Raw genomic sequence first — 18,357 nt, 5'->3', positions numbered from 1 at the left:
AGATAGCGACCTTCATGTCTGTAATTGCGTGACCAGAGAGATTGAAGTGTTCTCCGACTGGTTTATCAATGTTATAATTCTTGACATCTGATTTGTGTCCATTTTATATAGAGACTGTCCAGTTTGACCAATGTACCTGGCAGAGGGGCATTGCTGGCACATGATGGCATATATCATATGCCATATATATATATATCATGATATATACAAAAAAATTATGATATATGCCATCATGTGCCAGCAATGCCCCTCTGCCAGGTACATTGGTCAAACTGGACAGTCTCCACGTAAAAGAATAAATGGACACAAATCAGATGTCAAGAATTATAACATTCATAAACCAGTCGGAGAACACTTCAATCTCTCTGGTCACGCAATTACAGACATGAAGGTCGCTATCTTACAACAAAAAAACTTCAAATCCAGACTCCAGCGAGAAACTGCTGAACTGGAATTCATTTGCAAATTGGATACTATTAATTTAGGCTTAAATAGAGACTGGAGTGGCTAAGTCATTATGCAAGGTAGCCTATTTCCCCCTTGTTTTTTCCTACCCCCCAGACGTTCTGGTTAAACTTGGATTTGTGCTGGAAATGGCCCACCTTGATTTTCATACACATTGTAAGGAGAGTGGTCACTTTGGATAAGCTATTACCAGCAGGAGAGTGAGTTGGGGGGGGGGGGGGGGGCGGAGGGTGAGAAAAGCTGGATTTGTGCTGGAAATGGCCCAACTTGATTATCATACACATTGTAAGGAGAGCGATCACTTTAGATAAGCTATTACCAGCAGGAGAGTGGGGTGGGAAGAGGTATTGTTTCATAGTCTCTGTGTATATAATGTCTTCTGCAGTTTCCACAGTATGCATCCGATGAAGTGAGCTGTAGCTCACGGAAGCTTATGCTCAAATAAATTGGTTAGTCTCTAAGGTGCCACAAGTACTTCTTTTCTTCCTGTTAGTAAGATTACTAATTGTAATGAAGCCTGAAGGGCTCAGCAGATGAAACAGTTTTGGACTTCTGGAACGAGGAGTTGGAGTCAGAAAGATGAGAAAGTAACTGAGGCACTAGGAATCTGAGAAAAAGGATAGCAGCTGGTCAGAATGGAGAGTCAATGCCTTTGTTAACACTCATGGCATTATAACGTAATAGAAAGACATTAACCAACTTCAGAAAAAATTTAACAGCAGTTTGTCAGTACTAAATGCTGTTCCTTTAAGAAACAGAAGGGGAAGAGAGTATAAGAATACACAAATCTCCAGAGCATAAGCATATCACTATGCACAGGAAGCAGAACTAGACAATGAAATGGCTTCTGTTTTTACAGCTTCAAAAAGACTTCTTTATGTAAGTGGAGAAAAAACAGATTGTTAAGCTTCTAATCATTCATCTTCAACTAATCCAACTGTGCATCAAGACACTAAAATATTTCCTCCTATGAAGGGGCTGAGCAACCTGCCCTCAGCAGTACTCCATGATTAAGGAAGCCAACACTAGTAACATCAACATGAAACTTTTAAAGCTTTCAAAGCACCCTAAAAATTGTCTCCACAGAAGGAACACAATATTACAGTTAATAAGGAGAGTGTGTACAGGACTTCATGAGTCCCACAGGATTCTTGGGAATCCACATTTGAGAAGGTGTATTTATTCATATGCAAGAAATATTAATGTGGAATTAAGGCAGTAGGCACTCAGTACTGCCCTATTCTCCTTGTGCCTTTCCAGAACATTTGAGTTTAATTCCCAAAACTCAAATATTGGAGAATCAGAAAATGTTCAAGTTAAAGTCCCCTGTAATGAAGGTTAACATTATGTGAAACAAATAGGCAGCTTTGGACAACCATAAAATACTGAGTTAAGTGACACTTCCCACACAACCTTAACTGCCCCATTCAATTCCTGCTTTAAGGAGTTCATCAGTGACATCACAGGACCTTACCCCTCCCTATGCCCTTGCCAGCCAGTTGCAAGTATTCCTCAGATCAATGGTGCTGCACAGTGAAGGTCCACTGGACTGGACTGTATGATAAGGGGTTCTGATTTGGAGTTTAGTTGGGCACTGAAAACGGCAGGGTTAATGCTGTTACTTTTCCCATTCTTATTGCCATCCCCATGCAGGCAGTTAACTTTTACTCTGCACGCAGTACAGTGTCACCGTAGCTCTCAAAGACCAAATTAAAAAAAAAAACCACCCGTGTCCTTATTCCTATGTGGTGTATACTAGTCCCTCACTGTACAGTTAGAGTACATGGCTTCCTCATTTTTATTTTTAGAAAATGTACTGTACTACCAAATACATATTCTGAACTATAGCAGAAAATTATCTGTATTAGAGAAAGGTGGAAGCTCTGCCATGGGTAAGACTGAGAATTGCTTTCACTTACTAAATTTAGTAACTCTTCTAAAATCCTCCAAGGTTTCCAATACAAATTTTTCATGTGTAGCAGAGGATAGTTTTCTGTCCAAATCTACAGTGATCCATAAAAGCAGTTTTTGAAATATGAGATGCAAAAATAAGTGTTAATCATGGTTTGTAAACCATTAAAAAAAATTAAGTATTGTTTAAATTCTTCTTGTGTACCTTTGAGTCCCAACTTTTGCCCAGGAAAAACGTGATTTCCTCACAGACAGAATAGGGAGTAAAGGCAAAGCTTATAATGAAATACGGATTGCAACCATATAGACTGATCTCCTACTGAGTGGATGTACATTCATTTTAATTTTGTGCAACCAGTAATTCAAAAACAGCTGAATCACATTTTTCATGCATTGGCATCTTCCTGCATTCTGCAATAAATCTATTGCTACTCACAACAGTAATTACCTCAGCGACACAAAACTACATTGCTAGGAACAAATCTTGGTCCTTTAGCTCCAAAAATATAGGCATCTACCTCTACTAAGTTATAGAAAGGCCCATATGTCCTTCCTAAGCTGTACCAGCCACCAGAGAATAAACTTTTTGTCATAACAATTACAATAAGAACATTAATAACTTGTTTAATTTAATTACAATCTATATTAGTTAAATAAAGAATATGCACACGTTTTCAACGAGATATTACAATGTGAAAAAACTGATGTGGTACTAGCAAACTTTTTTTGAGCTAGAAACAGACACTAGTCAACATTTTTAGATCAGGATAATTTTGTGATGACTTGTAACTTTAAAAAAAGTGTTCTCAAATTGACTATAGACTTTTCAAAAAGATTCTCTTTTGCTTTCAGAATAAATCTGGCAATTTTCAGGACAAATTAATTTGCTAGCCAAAGTTGAAAGGGCACTAAAAATAGGAGTTTATAATGGAACCTAGTCACAAATTTATACCCCAATCCTTCAAACACTTAAGTATAATTTTACTCATATTAGTCCCATTGAAGTCAATGGGACTACTCACATGAGTAAAGTAATTGCAGGATTGATGTCTTAATGGAAGAGAGAATTCTCTCTCTTTATAGGATGCATACATAGTACAATTAAAGAGTCCATTTACTTCACTGGAAATTTTGAGCGTACAAGGAATGCAGCATCATGCCCAAATGCATTTAAAAAGGGACCTGAAAGGCATTTTACCTGATGAGATCTGATTTCAGCATTTTGTGTTTCTTCTAAATAACTGATGACATCATGGACATCTGAAACAGCTGCATTTCCAGCACCACCCTGTGTATTAGTGATGTTCTCAGCTGTTGCAATATGCAGTAAACAAGATCCAAGACGCAGTTGTCAGCAAGAACTGAAGTAGTAACTGATTTTCAATTATTTCAATTGAAAATGTATTAAGGTCTGATCTTGTACTCCTTGTGTACCCCAAACACTACATACACACACAAACACTTAAAAATGTGTGTATAAATATACATAATAAATATTTTATATGTCTGTATGTAGTAAGTGCATAAATACTTTTTATTTACTCTACTGTTCATTGCTTCTTTTGTTTTCTGTATAGTTAATTGCTTTATGAAATATTATGAGAATACAACATTCGAAATTTGGATATCTGCAATAAAACTAAACAATAATTTTACCATCCTGAAGATTCTGCCTTTTTGTCTGGTTTTGGTTATAGAAAAGTAAGTTCATACAGAAAACCAGTGTGTAACTTATGTAGGACAGTTGGAGAGGGAATAAAGAGTTGACTTCCACTTCTCCCCCAGTATTTTTTTTAAGAAAACGTGTTCCCAGATCATTGCAGTGCATTATAGTACCACAGAAATCTTGGGATTAAATAAAGGTCATTTTTTACCCCTTCAGTAGAAACAACCAAGCTGCATCACACACACAATGAATTCAATCTTCAAAGAGGAGGTGACAAAACATACTAGTCCTGTCCCTTTTGTGATTCAGAGAGCAGCACAGAAATTATTCTAGATGGAATGCACTTACTGCCCTACTGACTAAACTGTTACAGTAATTGCAGTTTACAGTATATCATCTAATGGTTAGTTCAACATACACACTGTCAAACTGCAAAGAGCCTAACTCCAGCAGATGAGCTGCCAAAGTCACCCTACTTTCAGAGGCAGTCCTTCCTCTCAGCCACTGACAAATGCCACATGTTTTGACAGCATTAGCATATGAACCTCTGCCATAAGACTAAAAACAACAGGCATCACTGTAAACAGTATGAGTTAGCAGATGGCTAGGGGAAAAACAGTACCAATCAAGTTCAAAATGTCTCATAATGCAGTCATGTAATGCTATCCAAGAATACTCTTTGGTAAACACAAGGTCACTTGCACTGATATTAGTCAAAACCAGATTTTAATGACCACATATGTATTAAATTCCCAACAAGTGTTCAAAAATACTATTTTTCCTTTTTTTAATTACATAGGTGAAAAGCCACTTTACAATAAATTTAGGAACCAGACCACCAAATGCAGTCGTCACAGATCTCTAAGAAACTGACTTACTCATTAGTCTCAGTTATGTAGCAAATGTCATTGCTATAGAGATGCAGAGTGCTTAGCAAAGACAAAATGTTATTCATATGGATGTGATACACCGATTAGAGGATTGCAGCAGTCACCATGTAAAAATGGCATCATATGACATGGTCAGGCAGAACAGATCATTAGAAAATATGAAACTGGCTATGTTTTTTAAAATGTATTTACACATTTCTATAATGCCCAAAACACCTCCAACTTTCATCTACACCAGGAAATTTTAGAAAAAATTCCCACTGGTGTTACCACCAGAACCACCATCAGCACCAGCGGGAACCTAATATAGACTAAGGTCTGGCAGCTCTGTTTTTAATCATTGTAAGGCTTTGTTAACACAATGGCAAAAATGTTAGTAAATGCCAGAACCTAATCTATGCTAATGCTCCCACCAGTACAGAATCAGGGGGAGCACTGATGCAATTTTTGTTAATGGACTGTTTTATAATACTTAAATACTGCACCTACAAATATGTTTGCTATGGAGAAGGGACTGTTAAATTCTAATTTTGAACTATGCCCTTTTGGAAAGGCAGCATTTCACTACTTTTGATGTTCATGAGATACACTGGTTTGAAAGCAATGGAAACTGAATTTCAACAGTGTAGCTACAATATGGCTAACAGAAGGGCAAGCTTACTCAGAAAGCTCTGCCACCTCTGGGTGGAAAGATATGTTTCATTTCCATGCCCATTCAGACCTTGGACTGTGAATAACAAAAAGAGGCCCTCGTTTTGATGTGTGTGTAGTGAAACTGGACTGAACCCATAAACTCATTTTACATAATCCAAACATCCATCACTTGGTAACAATAGTTTTTTGTCATCATGCACCTAGGATAAATTAATATGGGAGTTTTTTCAAAAGCACCTAAGGCTGACATTTTCAAGAGACTCAGGGAATTAGGCACTTAAACCCTCTTGAATTTCTAGAGGATTTGGGTGCCTAGCTCTTTTAGGAGCCTTTGAAAAATCTCAGCCTGAGGCACCTTTTGAAACTCCCACTCAAGACCCAGCAACCTGGATGTAAAAGGGACCTGGTAATGGAATATGGAGCCTGAGCAACCCATCTGACCCAAATGGTTTTATTAACTGTGGGTCCAAAGGATAAAATCTCTTAAAACTTGTTTCCCTCTCAATACTGCAAAATGGTTACAAATTGAATCAATTTCTTTAACAAGGAAAAGGTGAGAGAGGAAGCAGGTTTTCACATCCCACGTAAATATACAAAATTAATAGTTTCCCAATAGACAAAGATGCCTTTACCAATGAAACATCCCCCTTTGCCCTTACTTCTTATTCCAAAGTACATTTTGACTGTTTTGTATCATTCATGGTGACACAACATTAGATACATTTGCAGAGACAAAGAGTATTTTGTGCCAGAGAAGAGACTCAGGTTAAGCTCAACAAGTTACTCACCAGGTCTGTTACATATTCCAGAGTCTAATTCAGTTTCCCTGAAACATAACCGCTCTTTGGAAAGTAGAACTACTGCCCTATCATAGTCTACTCTCCCCACAAAGTATACACAGATGTGCAAGAAGAAACCACTGAACAAAAACCTGTGTGCTACCTTTGGCAGCAATGACCAGTACAAACTTATTCCCAGGAGAGATGGAGCAGTCATGTATAGTTTCTGGCTAAATAAATGAAGGCTTAGCGAGTAACTACCTTCTTTAAAGCCAATAAAATCCTCCTTCCACAGAGACTAACAGGCTAAGCAGCCTTGAAATGGGAGTCTAGTCTCTCTTGCAATACGAGCCTACAGAGGAAATTGCACAAGTTGGGAGGCAGCAGCAGAAGTTCCCCAGCTTCCCCCAAACAAGAGCAGCAGCTCCCAGAGGCAGCAGCATCAGTCCCGCTACTTTAAAGACAGGGTTTAACCTGCAACAACCTAAAACCTGGCTCCAGTCCCAGCTCCTGCTGGTGTCACCTTTATAAATAGCCCCAGACAAAGGTCCCTCTGGCTCTTGGGGGCAGAGGGGAGTGACGGTTGAAGTTTAATGGACAGAGGACAGACTCATTGTGCAGGGGTTGGGGACCTCTGCACTGTCACATGCTAAAGAAGAGGGTCTCCACTCACAGCCTGAGCTGCTGTCACTGACCCCCCTTCACAGCCTGCAGACTGCTCGGCCTACAGGCACTTGCCCCCACATTAATTGTGAGCAAAAACTCTTGGGAAACAAAGGGATAGAGGGCAAAAGGCACCCACACCAGCTGGACACACACACAGGCAGCAGGTACAGAAGACAGCAGGGAAAACACATACTATAGAGAGAAACCTGGCATGCACACACACACAGGTTAGAGGATAGCCAGGTACACACACATTGCAATGGGGGTAATAAAAGGCGGGTGCACACCACCAGTGTGTGTGTGTATAAACAGAGGATAAGTACACGCGCCTGAGGGGAGGCATATTGAGGGCAGGTACACCCCCACCCCCTGGGGGGAGTTACTGAGGGTGGGTACACACACCCCTCCCCACGGGGAGGAGTACGGAGGACAAGTACACCACTGCAGGAAGGGGTAAGAAGGGTGGATGCACATAATCCCCAAGGAGGGTACCAAGGGAGGGTGTGTACACGCACACACACAACGACCAAAGGCAAGACGGATACCAGGGACAGGTGTACATACACACCCCCTCAGGGAGGGCGGAGATACCAAGGGTAGGTGTGTACACCCCTTGGGGTGGAAGGATACCGAGGGCGGGTATGTACACATGCACGCACACACCCTGGGGGTGCCAATGGTGCATGTACACTCAAGCCCCGGGGCAATGATGGTGTATGTACATACAAATACACACACCCCGGGGCACTGACAGCACGTGTACAAACATCCATGTACCGGGGAAGGGGACGATGACACACCAATTGCACGTATACACACACGCACGTATGCCGGGGGGAACAATGGCACGTGTACAAACACACACACATGCTGGGGCTACTGATGGCACGTGTATATACAAACTGACTTACCAGCAGCACCAATGGCGTATGTACATGCAGGCATGCGTGGACCAGGGTACCAATGGCATGTATACATGCACTCACCGGGAGTACCATTGGCAGGCGTACATGCAGGCACGCACCCACTGGGGTACCAGGCACTGATGGCAGGGTGTATACCATCGGGGACATAGATGGCGGGGGGTGCATACACACATACCCAGGGGCACTGAAAGCGTGTGTGTACACCCACATACACCCATACCCCGGGGGGCACCGACGGCGGATGGATACATACACATACACACACACACACACACACACCCCCCCGGGGGTACCAACAGCAGCACACACACACCCATACTCGGGGGGCACCAACGGCGGATGGATACACACACACACCCCCGGGGGCACCGACGGGAGCACACACACACACACACACACCCGGGGGCACCGACGGAAGCACACACACACACCCCCGGGGGCACCGACGGCGGATGGGTGTACACACACACCCCCGGGGGCACCGACGGCGGATGGGTACACACACACACACACCCCCGGGGGCACCGACGGCGGATGGGTACACACACACACACACCCCCGGGGGCACCGACGGCGGATGGGTGTACACACACACACACCCCCGGGGGCACCGACGGCGGATGGGTACACACACACACACACCCCCGGGGGCACCGACGGCGGATGGGTACACACACACACACACCCCCGGGGGCACCGACGGCGGATGGGTACACACACACACACACCCCCGGGGGCACCGACGGAAGCACACACACACCCATATCCCGGGGGCACCGACGGCGGGTGCGCGTACACACCCACATACACACACCCATACCCCGGGGGCACCGACAGCGGGTGCGCGTACACACCCACATACACACCCCGATCCCGCAGCCCTACGGCTGGGGCCGCTCTTCCTATCCCAGCTGCCCCGGCCGGGCTTGCCCTCGGCGCCCCGCAGGGAGGCGCTGCCTCGGCCCGGGCGCAGGACTCACGTGGAGAGTTTCCTGGTCCAGAAGAGCCCCCCGGGCCACAGCTCCTGCAGCTGCACGGCCCGGCCCAGGTTGCCTTTGATCTGGGCCAGCAGGCGGCTCGCCTCGGCCTCCAGCCGGTCCCCGTACGGCAGCAGCTTGTTGTAGCCGATCTCCTTCTGCGGCACGAAGCCTGGCGCCTCCCCGGGCGGCCCGTTCCCGCTCCCGGCCATGGCTGCCGCCGGCGCCGTCCCCTGCCGCTGCCGCCGCCGCCGCCGCCCTCTGCGCCCGGCTCTGTCCTAACGAGTCACACAGCGGCTCCTGGTGACGAAGCAACCAACCGAGGGAACGGCCGCCTCCCGCTCGGGCCAGGTCACTTCCTGCGCGGGGGGCGGGGGGAGCGGAAGCGGGCGGTGGAGACGGGGGGCTGAGCTAGCAAGGGGCAGGGGATGGGGGGATGGAGTGGGGGAAGGGGGAGTGCGAGAGGCACTTTAGGAGCGTTGGGCGACTTGGGGCAGGCCTCTGGGGCCTCAGAGGGGCAGGGAAGGCTGGGGCAGGCACTGGGAGCTGAGGGAAGTCAGGGGAGGCACTCGGGGGGTCGGGGAGTGTGACAGGGAGACTTCAAGGTGAGGATTTGAGGAAGGAGGTTGGGAGGAGGCAGGGCTGAAAGGAGCTCTGGAGGGAGAGGCAGAGTTGGGTGTCTGAAGGGGAGCCGGGAGTAGAGGCTGAAACAACTGTGGTGGGGTTTGAGCTGAAGAGGGACAAGAGAGAAGGGGCTGAGTCACTGGCTGCCTAGCAGTGCTGACCTGCCCTAGAGCTCTGTCCGGGTTGGATTCATTCTGGCAATATTTAAAGTCGCTCTGTCTTGTTAGGAAGGATTTCGCTGGGCATTTGAATGAGGCCGTTTAAAATTTCACTTAAAAAGAAATCTTTATGCAGATTGTCCCACCCTGACAGCCCTTGACACAGAGTGCGGGAGAGGAATACTCATCCCTGCTTCTGTGGCATCCACGCAAATATGGTATTAACAACAGTGTAAAACTGTTCCCCACATCGTCGTGGCAAGTGAGGCAAAAGATAATTTTCCTAATTACATTTTACTGACATTTTGTGCCAGAGCTGAAGGGAACAAGGGGGTGAAATTTTGACTGAATGATCACACAAAGTATATTTTTAAGAGCTTTTAATTCCAACCAATATAAAGAGACAACTAAAATGAAATATGCTAATTGGAGAACAATCTTGCTATTGAAGAAATCAACATCAGACATTGTAGGACTGCAGGATCCATTCACAGTCTGTAGTAAATATAGAGAGAGGAGACAGAGAAAGCTGTACAGTTGTGTTAACTAAGATTAAATGCCCAAGAGCTGTAATCACCTAAAATGTGACTGTGCTGGTTGTGGTGGATTTCACCAGTGTAAGAAACAATGGTGCTATGCATCCACACTAGTTATCCCATTTTGGGTGGATTTGTACCCCATGCTTACACATAGCACTTTAATCAACAATTGCAGTTTCATGACCCTGTAGGTATCTGGTCTACAAGTTCTCAGCACAAGTCCCAGAAGCAACGGCTTGTGGGACATTTCAAAAGGCTTCTGTGTGCTCAAGGGAATTGTGGGAAAAGGGGGAACTATCCGTGTAAGTACGTAAATGAGACTGTGTCATAAATGTAAAGGGAAGGCTAACTACCTTTAAATCCCTCCTGACCAGAGGAAAAACCCTTTCACCTATAAAGGGTTAAGAAGCTAAAGATAACCTTGCTGGCACCTGACCAAAATGACCAATGAGGAGACAAGATACTTTCAAAGTGGGGGGGGGAGGAGGAAACAAAGGGTTCTCTCTGTCTGTGTGTGTCTTTTGCTGGGACCAGAGCAGGAATGCAGGTCAGAACTCCTGTAAAGGGTTAATAAGCAATCTAGTTAGAAATGTGTTAGATTCTGTTTTGTTTAAATGGCTGATAAAATAAGTTGTGCCGAATGGAATGTATATTCCTGTTTTTGTGTCTTTTTGTAACTTAAGGTTTAGCCTAGAGGGATTCTCTATGTTTTGAATCTGATTACCCTGTAAGGTATTTACCATCCTGATTTTACAGAGGTGATTCTTTTACTCTTTCTTCAGTTAAAATTCTTCTTTTAAGAACCTGATTGCTTTTTCATTGTTCTTAAGATCCAAGGGTTTGGGTCTGTGTTCACCTACGCAAATTGGTGAGGATTGTTATCAAGCCTTCCCCAGGAAAGGGGGTGTAGGGCTTGGGGGGAAGTGGGCTCTTTCCCTGTTATATTTGTTAGACGCTTGGTGGTGGCAGCAATAAAGTCCAGGGACAAAAGGTAAAATAGTTTGTACCTTGGGGAAGTTTTAACCTAAGCTGGTAAAAATAAGCTTAGGGGGGTTTTCATGCAGGTCCCCACATCTGTACCCTAGAGTTCAGAGTGGGAAAGGAACCTTGACAGACTGATTTTCAGAAATGCCAAGTGCCCACAACTCCAACTAACGTTCAAAATCCACTTTTTGTGGCTTCATGGTTTACCAAAAAGCAGTTTAGCAAGTTTACCCTGATGTGAGGGCCGAAGTCACATTTGTCCTCCAACTTCTGTAGAATTGTTGGGGTTCAAAGGGGAATTAAATATTGGTGTTTCCCAGAAAGTATGAATTTTAAATAGGAATTGGGCATCCAAATCCATTAGACACCTTTGACTATCTCAGCCATAATGTCCTCAGGGCACATTCTTTTATAAGCATAAGCTCTACTTCTGGAATGCTATTCACTGACAGTGCAAAAATTTTGGCTAATAGTTCATATGGTAATAATTCACAACCTCACAGGAGATTTTCCTGACAGACTTTGATCAAAAGAGGTTGAAATAATTTTGTTTTTTATTAAGAAAAAATAAAAAGCAAGTCTTGCATTGGGAGACACTAGTACAAAATGGGTTGGATTAGACATATTGATCTGCTGTGATAAGTGTTGTCACAGCATAAACTGGTCATTTTTCATGGTAGTTGGGCTCAGCCTTACTTTTCCCAGGTGATGGATTTGTGCTGGTGGTTGGGTCAGGTGACCAATCATCATGTGCCATAGAGAATGGGGGTGCTTCCTATAAGAGGAAGCCTGCTAAATTAGAAGGAAAATCAAATAACATTAATTTTAAAATAATTTCTTTAGGAGGCACTGGGCTAGTAAAGAGCTGGAGAAGGTCTTTCCAAAGCGAGGGGCCTGGAGTGGGACCAGCTCAGATCTCTTGTTCAAAGGGAACTAAGGTATGAAGAGAGAACAAGAGAGAGAGAGAGGTGGTCCTTGCAGCTCTGATACAAGGATAGTTGAAGGAGCCCTAGATACAAAGGGAATTAGGAGGCCTTGAGAAAGGGTTGATCCAAGAGGAGGCAGCGTAGCCTGAACAGGGTAGTATGAACAGTTGAAGGAGCTGATGCTCACTCTCGCTTAGGGGTATGGGCTGGGGGTTCCAGCTAGGGTATGAGGAAAAAGTCCAATTTCTGTTGTCAATAGAGCAAATGGACTGCTGAGCCCGGGGTGGGGGGGGTCTAGAAAAGGACCTATGTAGCCCACTGAGGACAAAAGCATTGTGTGGACTTGAGGTTTGATCCAGATGTCCTAAGGGGACACCCAGTATGAGTTTGTTCGATGTCTGTCTTATTTTGTGGGACTTCTGGTTCCATCTCTCCCTATGTCCCTTCCTTCCCCCCTGCCCTGAAGTAGGGGTGGACTTTCTGATTTGGCTGGAGAGCTAACTCTACAATAAACATGAGATTTGGCTTATCCAAAAGTGGCAGATTGAAGTGCTAGAAGACCTGTAGAGAATGAGACAATGAGTTAACTAGAGTGAAGAAATTGAGGCAGCAGTAAGCGTCTAATGTCAGGTAAGATTCTGTTACAGAGGTCCATTTTAATGATTAAGTTCTTCAGTCATTACGGCTGTTACTCTGAAACCAGTCATTAAAGTGGAGTTCAAATGGTGCCTGATTCTGCCACTGACTTAACGAGTGTAGTTTGAAGCCTATGTTGAGTGTATGACAGGAGTACTGATAGCTGTTACAGCTAGTTGTCTCCTAAATATAATTAATTGAAATTCCTTTCAAGAATTACATAATTACCAGGCAGCAACTGCAAACTGATTAGATTTAAAGCTACTACTAAGGGTAAATTCAGTTTTCTGATCTTTACATTTGAACTAGTTCTCCTTATGAAGGAAAATGGCTGGTTCTGAATGCTGAAACAATGGGCAACAATTGTATAGCTATTGATACTGGAAGAAATACAATAGACAACCTTAATTAAACATAAAATAAAGACTATGATACTCAGAGATCGCTGTTTAATTTTCCAGAAGAAAAAATTCACACCAAATCCCTTCCTGACTCTTTCAGCATTGTAAATTTTTCTTTACTACCACTCCACAATAATAAAACAAATAGGCGCAGCAAGAAATGGTGTGCATCATGTTCACATATGTATCTGTGACCAAAGAGGAAAACTCCACTGGTTTCGCAAGGTCAAAAAAATCAGTGCAGGCACTGTTAGTTTCTTTTAGAGAGAACTACAGACATATCAGTGCTGTCACACTTTTCAAAGTATGCCTATTGCTATAATCGTAAGTATATGAGTCAACACTTTCAGACAAGAGTGCCTAAAAATAGTCATCTAAATCCATATTTATGGAAGTTCAGGGTGCTCAGCACCTCTGAAAATCGGACCACTTTATTAGGTGCTTAAATTATAGGTGGAACTGGTAACAATGGCTACAGTTAAGGCTACCTAACACTTTCTATTATAAGCCCATCTCTTCAGTTGCTTATAACTTTTTCAACTTTAACCATTTGGGCTGAAATTTTCCATGCTTATTCTCTGTCTTAAGAGAATTTTTTTTTAAAGTTTTAGTTAAATGGCTTGTTCACTTCAGGGAATGAGGTGAGGATAAAAAATATTTTTGCCACTTTTAAAATAAATTTTCAACCATTTATTTGAAGAGCTGTAGTTCCTCTGGGGCTTGGGGTTGGGGGGAAATCAGAAGTATCCCCACATGAGGCAGTCCTGTGCTTAAAGGTGTGGTTTCCACCAGAAAGAGCAGAAGAGAATGATACTAAACAAACCAAGTGATTTATTTCTTTTCATTATTAAAAGTACTCAGTTATTAAAATTTGTTTCTCTTTAGTCATGGTATGCCCTACTTAGTAAAAACCTCCTGTGACTAAAATAATGTGTGTGGTGGGGAGTCACATCTCTGAACTGGCATTAAGAGAAAATTAAGATTTCATCTACCATTCCTTGTTTCTCTGGCTTGTAATTTTTGGTAGAAAATGGGTGGGTGCTCACCGCATTAACACATTTCTTTCTCTCACACAAGATCTTGATTCTATTCAGTAAAGGCCAACTCGTCACACACATTACTACAAATAAGTGGTAAGCCTTGTCTATTCTAGAAAAATAACACCCTGCTGAAAAAGGAAGAGAGCAAAGGATGCAGCTGAACACCATGGTGCTAACACAGTATCGCTGCAAGTTTAGACAAAGACAAATGGTGTTCCATACTCATTCAGAAACTGAAGTTAAAAGCTGCATTCTAATGTTTAAGTATGAATCTAGTTAAAATATAATTAGGTATTTTAAGAACTCTTTGAAGTTCAAAAATTAAAATGATTCCTTTATGTCCCTCTACCCAATTTTGATACTCTCCTTAGGAAACCCAAAACCATAAGCCACTGATACCTGTCTGCTTCAGCAAGAGTGAGTTTTGCTGGGGCTTAAATTGTCAGATTCTTGCCACACCAGTCTGTCCACCTCATCAGCAAACTCGAGATTTTACCCATCTTCAACTTACCTTGCAGGTAACATACAGTGAACCCTAGTTCCTGAATTCCTCAGAGATGTGTCTCTGCCGTGTGCAGTCCCTCTCACTGGACACTCACAGAAATTGTTTGCTTCCTACAAAGAGGAAGTGCACACACCAGCCTGTTAAGTTAGCTGAGGATGAACTCTTGACTTCAGCATAACAGCAGTGAGATGGTTTACATAAAACTAAGAATGTTTATTAATAAAGAACTTAGATTTAAGTGATACTAAGCAAAAGTAAAAGACAGATATGGTTACAAACAAAACAAAATAAAACATGCTTTCTAGTGTCCAAAACTTAACTTTAGCAAGCTACAATCTTTGCCTAAACAGCTTTCTCACTTATATAAAGTTACCAACATCTCCAGCCCATCTAGCAAGAGGATCCAATGTTCACAGAATTAGAGGGTGCTGTCCCATTTGTTCCCTAAGTGATGGTAACTAAAATGTCTCTTTGCTCCCCTTATATTTCCCAGAGTTCATTGTTTTTGCCTCAAGAGTCAGAAAGATCCCCTGGGGGTTCAGACTTTAGTGCCGCCCGTTCCCCCACTCCCCCCCATCGCTGTGCTCACCAAGATGTTTCCTCCACCACTCATTAATTTAATTTCTTTGTTTACCTTTCATGTATATGTACTTTCATTGTCCTCTGCATGTAATTAAACCAGGCAGAGAGGTAATTCCACATTTCTTTGTCTAGGGCAAGCTTGGTTTATTCACTACCGCCAAAACATATTAAGAACATATTTCAAGCATACATACATAACTCTTTGAACATACATCACACAATTATATTCATGGTCAGTGTGTCACCAGTTTTTATGATACCTTACAAGACACTGTTGGGCTAAATATTCTGACAAGTGTGTTAGGCCTGGTATGAGTTACAGTATAGTGGGCCTTCTGCCAGTTGGTACTGAGGGACTTGGTGTCACACCAATTAAATTACATAACACGACAATCAGGAATATAGGTAGATTGTGACTGGTTTATGCAAGCAGCAGTTTTCAGTGTAAGATAGTGTTTAAGAAACTGACATTTGAAAACTAGACATGATTTACTCTGTGTTTGGATTTGAACTATAATTTTGATTATATTTTTGCTATTGGCAGGTATTTTCAAGTTAATTTTAAAATTGTATTATGTTACTTCAAATCAACAATATCACTCTACATAGCTGTCTTTGAAACCAGAATTAAACATTATTTTATCTATTGTACATCAACATACAAAACATTGCTAGCACCAAAACAGTAATCCTGGTACAAATTAATTTGCCTTCTTGGCACTCACAAATGTGATCAGTATTTTTCAGAAAACTTGAAATAGGTAAACAAGCAGTTTTAGAAAACAATTCTAATTCCATTTGCAATAATAGTATTAAGCACACACTGTGTTTTGTCCATTCTATCCATTTTAAATACATTGATTAATTAACTGTTAGAATTGTTTGGTTTTTACCTCCTTTCCAAAAATGAAATAATTTTAAACTTTTTTCCCTAGTGTGCTGACACTAAACTGTTTAAAAAAGCAAAATGATACATTCTACAGAAATGTTTTACAGAGTCAAAAATAAACCTATGCTTCAGATTTGTAGTATGTCTTGGCTGCAGTTGGCACATAAAAGCACATTTGGTTCCTGAGTCATATGATGGACTAGTAGTCTGAGCTGAGGATCCATCTGCACTGCTTGCATCAACAGCTCTTATTCAGGGGGAGGAATATCAATTGAGAGCACATTAAATACGGTGCCACCTGTCATCTTTGGCTTCAAATCTTAAGAACAACTGATGAATCCAAGTTAAGTGTATTAGCTGTGAAGGAAATGCAGTCCCTCCATTCATGAGAAATTTCAAATTTTACCATTGGTTTATATCACATCACCCACTGTTCACACATTCCTTTGTTGAATGGCTTGCTGCCTTAGATCAACTAACACTAACATTGTCAACACCCTGTATTTAGGAAACTTGTCCCTGAATCTAAAACATGACTATGATCTCAATCTGAAGCAACCAGTTTCCCCACAGAGAATTTTTGTCCAGTGTCCAATTTCCCTTTCTAGAATAAGGTAAATGTGAAAATTGGTGATAGGCAAACTACTAAATATTTCAGAGTAACAGCCGTGTTAGTCTGTATTCACAAAAAGAAAAGGAGTACTTGTGGCACCTTAGAGACTAACCAATTTATTTGAGCATAAGCTTTCGTGAGCTACAGCTTATGCTCAAATAAATTGATTAGTCTCTAAGGTGCCACAAGTACTCCTTTTCTTTTTACTAAATATTTGGCAATTTGGATAAGCACCCTAAAATATGTGGGCTTATTGTATATGAACCACTAGGCCTTCTCTGACTGGTAATCTGACTACTGTACCTCAGAAGCCCCCTTTCAAAATAAATAAATAAATAAATAAATAAAAATCAACAAGGCACAAGAGAGTATATTGCCTTTTGATGCTCTCAAAATAGTTGGCCCCCAGATTCTCCACCATTCCTTTCCCCTCCACCAATATAGAAAAAGATATGTCACAAATCAAGAGCTCCAACAATCATTTATAACAAGGTGTAAATTTAAGCAGACATAGTTATACCAGTATATCCCTGTGGACACACATTCCATTAGAAGCACCTTTCTTCAATTTAGCTTATATCATTTGGGAAGAGGCTCAAACTAAACCAAAAAAAGCCACTCATTCTGGAATAAGAATTTCCACTGATGCGGTTATTCCTGAATAACTGGTAGAACTTTCCTTTGTAAACAAGGCTGGAAGCATGCATGTCACACTGCCATCCTCAGCTTCACACTCTTGTTGGTTCTGTTTATGTGAGTTTGCTGAAGATTAAATTTGACAAGAACGCTGTGATTAAATAAAATAGATCACAAGATTCTCCTAAATTTCAATCTCTTCCCAGCTAAGTGGAGTTAACAGGGGAGTGGAGAAATGACACTGACATATCAAGTACACATCTACATCCACTACACCTAGAAACCAAGCTCAAAGTCATTGCTGGTGTAACTCAACTGAAATCAGTTGTTACATCAGGATTGAATTTGTCTCTCCAAATTCTGGGAATGTGGGGGGGGGGGGGGTTAATAGACTTCCTGACTATTAGCTGTGATTTTAAAAAATGAAATTCTCTCAGAAGATAGATCAGAACTTGATTCTGATATTGTGCTCGCTCGCTCTCTCCATTCATGAACCTCCCAGAGATCACTCGGAAATTTTTGTGCCTAGAGAGACAAAATATGAGAGCTGAGCCCCACTAGGTGAGTTTTGCAGCTGAATTTTTGCCAAATAACTGCTGCCACCACGGACATTATAGGGGCTGATTTTAAAAATCACGTATGTTCCTCTGATATAAAATAAGCCCTCCAAGTTTAGGGAATGAGGTGTCACATTTTTTAGCTTTTCAGCACTGAGAGGTTGTTTGCCTTTATGTCCCATCCACTTGCCAGACAGAAAGCAGCTGCTGGAAAGCATGTGATGGAAAGGACCTTGCCAAGGCCAATTCTAGGGATTCTGCTGTGCTAGGAAATCCAGGAAATATAGTCACTTCTCAGCCTGCTGTCACTCACATAAAAAATTATCATTAAAT

At 42.2% G+C, this 18,357-nt stretch overlaps 1 protein-coding gene across 4 annotated transcripts in view; it reads right to left on the bottom strand.

Annotated features, from left to right (window-relative positions):
* Positions 1 to 9,245, bottom strand: part of PSME4 (proteasome activator subunit 4) — a 209,455-nt gene extending 200,210 nt beyond the window's left edge. For 2 of the 4 annotated variants that reach the window (XM_037895876.2, XM_037895877.2), the window contains exon 1: positions 8,938 to 9,245. In XM_037895876.2, coding sequence (XP_037751804.1) covers positions 8,938 to 9,146 — 209 coding nt within the window. In that variant the 5' untranslated portion in view covers positions 9,147 to 9,245. The remainder of the gene's footprint in view (positions 1 to 8,937) is intronic. The other 2 variants (XM_037895875.2, XM_037895874.2) reach the window with 2 other exon arrangements.
* Between the last annotated feature and the right edge of the window lie 9,112 nt (positions 9,246 to 18,357).

Source organism: Chelonia mydas, chromosome 3 (genome assembly GCF_015237465.2).
Source record: "Chelonia mydas isolate rCheMyd1 chromosome 3, rCheMyd1.pri.v2, whole genome shotgun sequence".
Classification (NCBI taxonomy): domain Eukaryota; kingdom Metazoa; phylum Chordata; order Testudines; family Cheloniidae; genus Chelonia; species Chelonia mydas.
This window is presented reverse-complemented; position numbering and strand designations above follow the sequence as displayed.